This window comes from Bison bison, unplaced genomic scaffold (genome assembly GCF_000754665.1).
Source record: "Bison bison bison isolate TAMUID 2011002044 unplaced genomic scaffold, Bison_UMD1.0 scf7180017864181, whole genome shotgun sequence".
NCBI lineage: Eukaryota > Metazoa > Chordata > Mammalia > Artiodactyla > Bovidae > Bison > Bison bison.
The window spans coordinates 3,990,308-4,001,781 of record NW_011494753.1 but is presented as its reverse complement, the minus strand read 5'-3'; the positions used below and the strand labels follow the sequence as shown (position 1 = coordinate 4,001,781).

Sequence of the window (11,474 nt, the reverse complement as noted above, 5' to 3'; positions counted from 1 at the left end):
CCCTCCCTGCTCTTCAGGGGAAGATGCAGGCCCTTCCGTGACCTGACCTGTCCTGTCCCAGGGCCATGCCAGTGCTTTCCTCTGTGGCAACCCATGGTCATAAACACCACATTGCACCCCACGTATGCTGACATGGGAGCTGATGGATGAATCTAACTTTTCTGAATTGCAAGAGCTAGTCCTGGGAGGGAGGGGATAAAGGTTCTGCAAAACCAGCTGCAGATGCACCCTTCCTGGGGAGCAAGATCCTTGAAAAGCAGGTGGCCCAGGACCTATGGGTCAAGGGCCAGGTGCCAGAATGCCCAGGGCCATCCTAGGAGAGTGCCCCAGGGCCTCCACAGGGCCAACACTGAAGCGCTCAGACTGCCAGCTTGGCCAAGCTCCATCCTCACCCACGGGCCCAACCAGGCTCCTCCAGCCACAGATACCGGCTGAACAAGCACACCAGTGCCAGATGGAGCTGACCCGTTGGTCCAAAGGCAGGACCTGCTAGTGGGTGCAATTGGCCTCAGAGGGTGGAGCCAACACCCGTCTCCAGATGGGCAGGCGCCCCAGGCTCCTCACCCCCTACCCCCTCATCCAAATATGCAGGAGGAAACCCAGGCTTTCCCCAACTACTGGCCAATTTAAAGGAAGCTTTCAAAGGAATCCTGCAACCCTGGTAGCTGTTTGAAGCCCTGCTTCTGATGGGATGCAGACATGTGACCCTGGCACCCAAGGCCACCTGGGTTGAGGCACCCACCTTCCCTGGAGGCGCCAGGACACCCCACATGTGGACCAAGTGGACCCCAGGGCCCGCCCTCTTGTGCCGGTTTGTCTTCACTCCAACATTCCCACCAGCTCTAACCTGGTGCTTGAAAGACAGCCCAGCCCCCCGCACAAAGCTGCCTCATCCACTCTTGTTCACACATCTCTGGGGAGTCCTGTCCCGGTGGCCAGCACAAAGGGCAGTCGCTAGAAGGACTGAGGACACGGGTTTGTCTGTGCAAGTAACACACACAAAGGTCATACAAAGCAGGAAGAATCCGAATGAAATTCAGTCAGAGCCTGTCTCTGATTCTCTCACGCGAATCATCTCTGGACACCTTCACCTTCAGTCCTCACCACACTGCAGGTTACTGATCAAAGGCAGAGGGAGCTACATTCCTACTCCTGCTTTGTAGAGTGCTGCTTACATTTGTAAGCACCCACACTACTCACACTGCCCACACTCATGAGTGCCCACAGTGCCCACACTCATGACCACCCATACTCGTGAGTGCCCACACCACTCACATGGCCTGCACTCGTGAGCGCCCATGCTGTTCACACCACTCACACTTGTGAGCGCCCATTCCACTCACACAGCTCACACTCGTGAGTGTCCACACCGCTCACACTCATGAGCGCCCACACTACTCACATGGCCCACACTGCTCACACTACCTACACAGCTCACATGTGAAAGGACAATGCCTGGGTCTCACTACGTTGCAGGTATGGGCTTGGCTGGTCCAGGTAAGCCCGAGTCTGTGTTTCTAATGAGCTCCCCAGTGATGCTGGCGAACAACAGAGGCCTAAATACCAAAAACTTGCCTCTCCTCACCCTGCACTTTGCAGGGACCCCTGACCCCTGAGTTCTCACAGGCATCAGAGCATCCAGAGCCTCTCTCCCTTCTGAGAACAGTCTCCTGGAAAAGAGCATGGGAACAGGGCAGAGGAAACACCCAGGGCGGAGGTGTAAGGAACGTCCAAGCTGTCTCTGAGGACTGTGTGTTCACATTCCACATCTTCTGTTCACCTGGAAGCCACGGGGTGGAGGCTCTAGGGCAGTGGTCCCCAACATTTTTGGCACTAGGGACAAGTTTTGTGGAAGATGATTTTTCCAGAGATTGGGGTGGGGGTGGTTTTGGTATGGTTCAAGCACCTTACACTTATTGTGTACTTTATTTCTATTATCATTACATCAGCTCCACCTCAGATCATCAGGCATCAGATCCTGGAGATGGGGACCCTACTCTAGGGTGAGGACGTGTCAACCCCAGCCGTGAACTTGCACTTCTGTTCAGGAAGACACCACCTCCGCTCCTCAGAATGTGTTTCGGCATCTTGCCAGGGAAGCAGATGGCTCGTCTGTGGGTGTGGAATGGTAGTGAATGCTAGGCACTGGACCCAGCCAGTGCCTTCAGCCACAGTGTGGTAGACTCTCCCCTTCTGGGTGACCAGCCACATGAGGACCAATATCCAACACCTCTTTATGCTAAAGTACAGCATCTGATGGTGCCTACCAGAACCTGCACCATCTACCAAAGATGCAGTCGGGTTTTACAGGGGAGGCTGCAGGTGACAAGTGGGGCATCAAGGAGGAAAACAGACGGAAGAATGTGGTTTGGTTTGAGACCATCAAATTTCTAGGAGGATTTTCAGTGACAGCTTCTGACAGTTACAATTTAAGGCTCCTATGTGACATATTTTATTCAGAAAGACTAAAAAAAAACAATGCAGTGACCTCAGTATCTCAGGAAACTGACACGAGTGGCAGGAACCACGCGGTCCCTCTGCAGCTTCTGCACTCCTGATGGCTGAATGAGGCCAGCGTGGCTCAGAACTCAGCATGCGGAGCCCTCACAGCTCCCGACACTCCACTCTCTACAGCTCACCTATACACCCGAGAGAGGTCAGGCCCAGACAACCAGCCTGTCTCCTGGAAACAGCTCGTCCTCAGCTCTCAGAATCTTTAGAAATCATCTCATAGAAATGGCCGACACTCAGGATTCACATCTCTCAAAAAGCATCTTCAGGGACGACCCTGGAGGTCCTGTGGCTCTGACTCCGCGCTCCCAATGTAGGGGGCCTGGGTTCGACCCCTGGTTGGGGAACTACATCCTACATGCTACAGCTAAGAGCTCACACCTGCAACTAAACTGCCCATGTACCACAACTTAGCCCCGGTGTGACCAAGTATGTGAATAAAGAAAATATCTTTAAAAAGCAGCATCTTCCATTCAATAAAAGTGGTCTCTAACTTACACCTAATTTTAGGAGGTTCCCCTTGGTGTCAAGAGTGAGAGCCACATGACCCAGCACACGAGGGATGCTGGAAATTGGGGCAATGAGATCTGTGCATCTGGCAGCGGCTAACGTGCCCGCGCCTGACCTCCCAGCACCCTGTGAGCTCGGCCACTCGCCGAGCTGACTGAAGAGCCTGCACATCTCCTCGGGATCATGAGGATAGAGGAAGACGTCTGTGTCCTTTGTGTAGCTATGGACGTGCTGATGTCTACCTGTTCCCCTCTTCTTTTGTCTCATGAGTGTCAGGGTAAGCACAGAGCTGTGAGGGACGTGAGAACGGAGCCCCACTCTGGTCACTCACTTCTCAGACATTCAAGCCCTGAGCGGCCGGGGAGGAGAGAGGGCAAAATAAGAAGCCTCACACTTGTGTACAGTATCACGTGGCCTGGAGCCACCAGACCATGGGGTCTGGGGCTGGGGGTGTTTCAGGAGACAAACACCCCAGCCCCATAGAAGGGAATTAATAGATAGAAAGTGACCAAACTCAGCACATCCAGAAAAGTGGCCAGATTGTATTATTCAGACAAAGGAAATCATCAACAAGGGCCTGTGGAGGGGGGCGGGGTGGGGTGCAGAGGGTGGAAAGCCTTGCTTTCAGGACAACCACTGGTACCATCTGACTTGTTAACTATGTATTGACCACACTTTAGTCATGGTGCACAGTTTATGATAAAATAATAACTTTAATAATATGATAAAAGTATATAAATAATAAGATGTGGTTGATACAGCCCCACTGTCCTATCTCCCACAGGAGAAGTCAGAGGCATAAACCCTGCCTCGGGAGGCCTAGACTTCCAGCTCTAACCTCGCCGGCATTGCCTGGCCACCCAGGGCCACCGGGACACTGACCACAGGCCAGTGTCTACTCCAGGAAGCTGTCCTCGCCCAGAAATCCACTGTGCCCCCTCCTTGTGAGACCTAGGACCCTCTGCCCCAGCTTTCCTAACTCACAAGGACCCAGAACTGACGACCATGGAGTGACTGGGGTGTCCTCCTCTGCCCCCCTTGGCTGATGGGTTGAAGGCCCATGCTCAGGTGTTTGCTCTGACAGCCCCTGGTGGGCTCCACCCAAGATGTCCTAAATGTCTGGGTGGCACACTGGCGGGGAGGGAGCACCATGGAGACCTGATGCCTTGGGGTTGCCAGGTGAGCACACAGCCTGTGATGGACGCACAGAGCTCCAGGATGGGGGTCCTGTGGGCAGGTGGGCTGAGTCCCAGACACCCTTCCACCTGTAGAGCCCCATTAACAGGCCAGGCGGTCAGTCTAGGACCCCCACCACCCAGCTGCACACCCCAAGCTGGGGGCTGTCAGGCTGCGAGGCAGAGTCCTGGGGCTGGCAGGTAAGCTGCAGGCACCTTGGGAGCAGCGACTCTGTAATGAGATGACGTCCCTCTGCTCTGGTTTCGTGGGTAGCTGCTGCCCTGAGCCCCCACTTGACTTCTCCCTCACTCTAGCCCTGGTCCCACCTCATCCTGTGTCGGGGCTCTCCCTGAGTCACTCCGACTGTGTGTGTGTGATCCTCAAATTTATTTATATATTTATTTAACTGGGGGAGTGGTATGTAGGGTCTTGCTTCCCTGATCAGGGACAGAACCCCTGCCCTCACACTGCAAGTGTGAAGTCTTAACCACTGGACCTCCGGTGACGTCCCTCAAATTTATTCACTTCTACCTACATGACAAGATTTCTCCTTACTTCTATGTTGGTTACTTAATATGACAGACTGCAAACCAGCATGAAGCTGATCCCTTACTCGTCTCTTAAAGGGTGAGAAGTAGAGCCCTTCAATGCACAGAGAAGATCGTCTTGGGTTTGTAGAATTGCTTTTAATATTATGTTTTTGGCTTCTTTATTCTTTCTGGTTTTTAATTGTTGAGAGCCCTCACTTTGCCCCTCACCCTGCCCTCCCACCACGGCTCTGGGTCACCACACCTTTCTGATGCCGTGCTCGAAGGCCTGTCTGGCCAGCCGGCCAGGCCCGTCCACCGTCTTGCCATCATCGTCCGGCCCCCAGCTGGCGCTGTAGATGTCGATGTAATTGGGTCTGGTGCCCAGAGACTTGGCCTCCACCACATCGGTCACATCTCCATCCAGCATTCGGATGCCTGAAAGCACAGGCGGATGTGAGAGCTGTGTGGATGCTGGCCCCTCGTGGGCGGGGTTCCCATGTACAACATCGGGCCCCACACTCAGCTGGGACCCCAGCCACTAGCAACTCCCACCCTGACAGCCTGGAAACCCTGCTTGAACACAATGTCAGAGAAATTCACAGCAGAACAAGAGGGACTCAGACCTGAGCACCATCACAGGTTCAACGATGGCGCCCACAGCCACGTGGGCCCTGGCTAAGGCCTGAGGGAAGGCTGAGGTCACCAGACGTCCAGCTCCTTGTGGCTGGATGGCCTCAAGAGTGAGCAGACACCAACGCAAACTGCTTTACCTGCTGGCTCCACCTGCTCCCCACTCCTTCACCCTCCATGGACCACAGGCTTGTGTTCCCAGGCTCAGGGTTGACCCCCTAACCCCATGCCAGCATATCTGGAGGCAGGACTTTCAGATGCGGTCATGAGGGGCCAGGACAGGACTAGCAGACTCAGGAGAACTGACGGCGAGAGCGTGCCTCTCATCTTCTCTGCCACGTGAGAACACGGATGGCGGTCATCTGCCAGCTGCCACGCTATGGGGCCCTCACGAGAAAGCAGTGGGCTGGCACCTTGAACTTGGGTTTCAGCCCTCCAGAGCTGTGAGCCACAAGGGCCTGTGGTCTGGGCCGCCTGGTCTGTGAGATTTTGTCATGGCTGCCTGAGCGGTTTGGACCCTCAGGTGTCTGGTAGCAAGATGCAGAGCTGCCACCATTGTTCAAGCCTGGATGTGACGGCACAGGACGGGGGGTGGGGGTGGGGGTGGACACCTTGTCACCAGCTCCGGAGAGGAGGCCTGGGGAGGAGGCCCCTCACCCATGGAAGGTAGGGGGAACATGGGGCAGGCCACCAGGGAGACCCTGCCCAACCACCTGTTGTAACCAGTTAGTGACCACAGGGCTACCTCATCTCCCTAAGCTTCTGACATCTGCAATGTGCAGTGATGAAAGCTGTCAAATCTGCTGAGGCGCCAAAACATCTAAAAAGATGGTTCATATAACGTGCCTGGCACATGGTAAGTGGCCACTGTGTCAGCAGCTAGTTCTGACCCTATCAGTAAAAACCGGGGCAGTAGACCTACCTCCAGGGGCTGTTAACAATAACTATTTTTTACCTTTATTTTTAAAACATTTACTATTTGACACATGAAGGATTGCCTGGTACACACGTTACAAGCCTATTAAATAAAGCCTGGTACACGTTAGTTACAAAGCCTACTAAATAAATAACAGACACACATGAACCTCCATCTTGGGAAAATATGAACTTGAACACCTGAGGCCTTGACCCAGGCCTTGACCCAGAAATGTGCATTAGTTTATCCACTGCCTTAACAGTGGGCGCTTTAATATGAGTGGAAGCAGGCTTAAATAACACAGTGTGCACTGGGAATTCATCCTTTGTCAGTTACTTATGTTATAAATACCTTCTCCCAGTTAGTGCCTTGTCTGCTCACTTTGTTTACGATGTCTTTTGATAAATAGAGGTTCTCGGTTTGAATAGAGTAAGAGCCGAATCTTCTTTGGGCTTGTCAGCATCTGTGGAGGATGGACCCTCCGTGCCGTACTTTCTCCTTTCTGATTTCTGGGGGTTGACAGCAGTCAGCATGGCCCCTAAAACCATGCCTCCCGGTCTCCGGTCTGTGTGTCCAGGGCCCCTGTCTCCATGGCTGTGTCACAGATGGGACCTTGGGGCTCTTGGAGCCATGAACACTGAGGAGGGGCCACAACCAGTACAGGATGCTGGCTGCTTCGTGGGGCAAAGATGCAGCCCCGGGGCAAGATGAAGCGCAGAGTGCTTCAGGGGTAAGAGAGCAGGGGCTCGACAGTCCAGGGGTGGAATCACATCCCAGCTGCATCTGGCCTTGGGCCAGGGTCTCACACTCTCTGAGCCCATATTTTCCACAAAACCTGCTGGGGCAGTCGGGAGGATAATATAACATTGGGGCCCTGATGCCCTCTTCTTTCTGAAAAAAAGCAGCTGCTTTCTTCATGTCCTTATCTTTAGCAATGGATTCTCCTGGCAAGAGACCCCACTGACCATACACACAGCCAAAACCAAACCAGTTCTGCCATCTAGGTGGTGACAGCCTGCCACCCTCAGGCCTCTCCAGGCCAGGGATGGGTGGTGGAATGCCAATGTCTGAACAGGAACAAGATGCCAGGAGACATCCCCCAAGTACATAAAAACAGAAGACCGGAATGCTTCCCGATACCTCTCACATGCCTCCTCCAACCTGGAGGAAGAGTGACTGATGTGTGAGGAAGAAAGCATGACATACTGAGATTTTAATTAAGCATCTGTTTTCCCAACACTGACAAGCTGCCAACAAGGAAAAGGTAAATATTTCCAGTGGAGACCTGCTGTTCCGGTATTAGCATTAAATGCGAATGGCTCTCTGGAAATGCCCAACTGAAGAAAATAGTCATCATTTCTTTAATGAAAAAAAAAAAGACTCATAAACTGTCAGGTACAAAAATAATGTGGACAAACCATCTGGATTTGGTTTGTCCTGGTTGTTGGTGTGCCCACACCTGGGCAGCAGGCTGGGTCCAGGGCTCCCGGAAACGGGACACACGGGGCTGACCCGTCCACTCTGAGGTCCCATTTAGCGAACGAGGTGGGAGAAGTGTGACGAGGAGGATGGGGAGGGGGCTTTGCAGGGCCTGCTGGGCAGCTCAGTCCCTGGCAGAGTCACATCCGGGAAGATTGCACAGCTGGGCTTGCCGCAGTCACCTTTCCACAGACTGACCTGCACCCACAGCAGCCTCACTGTCCTGAAGAACCCGACGAAAGCACTGATTTTATAAGTTTCCTGAGGAAGTTAAAAAAACCACCACAATTTTCTCATAGTGACCCATCCTTCCTCCCTTCCCCTGCTCCTAATTTACAAAAGGGAATGACAACCCACTCCAGTACTCTTGCCTGGAGAATCCCATGGACAGAGGAGCCTGGTGGGCTACACAGAGTCGGACTCAAATGAAGCAACTGAGCACACAGCACATGCAAATTACAGGCTTGTGTGTGATGGGCAAACCCACCCAGGGCCACTGCATCGCCCCTACAAGTGCCCTGCATCCGTCCACTTTCACAGGCTAGTGGGAGGCAGGTGGTGCTGGACTTGCAGACAGGGTCTTAAAGGAGTAATTAAGCTGAAGTGAGGTCACATGGGTATACCCCCCATCCGACAGGCCTGGTGTCCTTCTAAGAGGAAATTCCAATACAGACAACACAGACCAAGGGATGACCACAGGGAGACAGAGATGAGCAGCTATCTGCTGGTCTAGAGAGAGGCCTTGGAAGAAACCAGGCCTGCCGACACCTTCACCTTGGACGTTCAGCCTCTAGAGCTGAGAGAAAATGTTTCTGTTGGTGAGCCAAGGAAAAGACAATTGGAAGAACACCCCCTGCCCTCCTCCCTCTCCCCAACAGGAAGTCAGCCATCAGGCCGTCTGGAGGAGGGAAGGGGAGCCTGACGTGGGCCCACTCCTGTCTATTGAGAGGTAATGTGTTTTGCCTTCAGCAAATGAATGGCAATGCAAGAGCAATGAACAGCGGCAAGTAAAATTAGATTGTGGCTTCCTGAGTGTGACAAATGGGCCTCCCCAACAAATTTTGTTCATTAATCCTGAGTTTATTTTAGCAATTTCCACAGAGAATTGATTTCATCTTTCTCTCTTTTTCCACTAAAACTACAGTATATTCTGTCCTACCAACAGCCATTCTGGACTGAGGGAGGTTGCAACAGTTGTTTAGAAACGCTGCAAACCTGAAAGGCTTCTGCTCTCATTATGGCCCAAGACAAATAAGCTCTCAGATCTGTAAACATGCCTGCACTGAACAGCCTCCTTCTAAGACCTGGGGTGTGTCTGCGGGACTGGGAGGCACATGTTAACTTGCCACAGGGTTACAGGAAGTGTCCAGACACCACAGCTGACCACCACACCAGGTCTCCCTGGGCTCCTGTTCAGTCCGATATCCCTCATGGTGGAAATGAGGCAGGAGCCAGTGGTGTCCAGTAAACTCTTGGGGTCCTGCACCGTCTTGGGCCCCTGAGAGGAGGCCTCTCCCAGTAGGTCTTGCATGAACCCTGTCTCTTATTTTCTGTATTCTGATGCTTCAGGCCTTGCTGACCCTGCAGGGACTGAACCCCCACACTCCCAGGCTGGCCAGTTCTTGGAGATGGTACAGGAGGCCCCCAGGATGTCTTCCTTCGGCAAACCAGACAATCCAGAGTCCACCCCACAAGCATGTCTTTCATTGGGAGTGGGGGTCTTACCTTCAGGTTACTCTCCACCTGCCCCAGTCACCCCAGGGCCAGGAACTGGACCACCAGGGGCAGCCCCTAAGCCCCAAGCCCTGAAATGATTCAAACTAGTCCATCTTAAGCCTGCTCACCCCTCCTCACTTGTCTTTTATGCAGAAACCACAATAAGGGCTGCAGATCACTGCTTCCCTTGCTCCTTCTGCCTCCAGAGAGACCCTGGAGCCTGCCACGTGTCCCCCATGGCAGCATGACCCATCCTCTTGGGAACTGTGAGTGACAGACTCTGCTCAGGGACCACTGTCTCCTGACCTGTGGGCCTGTCATATCTGAATAATAATGAAAACTCTATTTCAAAACAGGTCACTCTTTCATAATGAGGTTCTGCTGATTTGTCAGAGAACAGTAAAAAGTGGAAGAACCTCAGCAGTGTGCTGGAGATTTGAAATCCTGACTGAGTTTCATGGTTTCTGCACCAGGGAGCAGGGTCCAGAGAGCAAAGTAGTTCAATGAGGGCTGGCAGGATGGGACAGGGGACAGCAGGCAGGACAGGGACTTAGCCCCATAGGCAGGGATGTGAGGAGCCCTGAAGGATGTATGTCCTATGACAGGATGCCCTGAGCGGGCCTCTGATGAAGACCAGACGGCAGTGACAAGAAGACAGTCACACCACCCAGCAAGAAGGCCATTGGCTTGTCACGCAGCTCGGACAGGCTCTGTGTTCTCTCCCTGCCTATCTTTCTCACAAGCCCTCGGGAGTGGAACTGCTTCCACTCAGTGTCTGTGCGGACAACCTCAGAATCGCACATGCAGCCTAGAATCGGCTCACCTGTCATCTGGGGAGGATGGTGGCCATACCTGCCCATCTCCTCCTTCCTAAGGCTCCTCTCAGCCTCGGAGTACCATACCCAGCAGGTGGGGGCCTTTGATGAGAATGTGGGGGCTGTGCTACCCACAGTCATTAAATCCCCCCAAACCTCCCAATGGATTTTAAATTTTCCTGCAGTTAAAAACACACTTGGAGCCTTTGAAGATTAATCTGCAGCTTAAATTGTACTCTTAAAATACTCGTAAGCCTAAACAGCTTAATGGAAACGCTAATGCGACTGAGTTCTGTGAGTCTGAATTAACATAATGAACTAATTTATGGGCAAGGATTAATTTAGCTGTTATGTACTTAGCATTCTCCTGTTTATGAAAGGAAAAGCATGATTCAGTTCCCCCATCAAAACAGGGAACAAAAACACCAGCAGGAATGTGGCTGCTGCTGCTGCACTTGAACTTCCCAGAAACAGTCAACAGGCTGAAAAGGCTCCTGCCCTTTGTCCTTCACGAGGCCTGAGCAGGACACCTTTCAGTTCCAGGGCACCGCCTGCCCCCCAGCAGCCTGGGGATCTGTCCCTCGGGCTGGTGGGCTTTGCTGAGCTGGAGCTGGAGCTGAGCTCCAGGGGCAGGCTGTGCTTCAGGTGACCCCATCCTGCCTCAGGGAAGTGTCTGAGTCCTGCTAAGCATCAGCTCAGGGGAGCAACTCACCAAAAGCCAGATGCCCCCTAAAGTTACGATGGACGTGAGTCTGAGTGAACTCCTGGAGTTGGTGATGGACAGGGAGGCCTGGCGTGCTGGGATTCATGGGGTCGCAAAGAGTCGGACACAACTGAGTGACTGAACTGAACTGAAAGTAAAAAAGGCAAGGGCTTCATCAGGCACCCTACAGGTGACCTCACCCAGCAAGTTCTCCTTAGGCCAGGGTGGGGTGGGCATCCTACAGGACATTGGGAGGGGCCCTGAGGCCGGAGGACCCAATGTAGTGGCCTGGCTCACCCTCCATGTCTGGAGGGGCTCTCAAGGAACCAGCCAGGAGGGCTCTGTCCGGAACTCACCTGGCAGGTGAGACACTGATTACGATGAGCTGAAGGCTGGTGGGCGCAAGTCTGAGCCCACCCACCACCACTGCCAACCAGAAGCAGACAGGGACAGAGTGATGGGGAACACTGAGCACAGGGCTAAAATTA

General features: G+C 53.2%; 1 protein-coding gene across 1 annotated transcript in view; it reads right to left on the bottom strand.

The window, feature by feature from the left end:
* The window catches only part of PCSK6 (proprotein convertase subtilisin/kexin type 6), a 179,333-nt gene that overhangs the window by 60,676 nt on the left and 107,183 nt on the right, over positions 1-11,474 (bottom strand). The window contains exon 9 of the mRNA XM_010843399.1: positions 4,990-5,162. Within this exon, the coding sequence (XP_010841701.1) occupies positions 4,990-5,162 (173 nt within the window). The remainder of the gene's footprint in view (positions 1-4,989; positions 5,163-11,474) is intronic.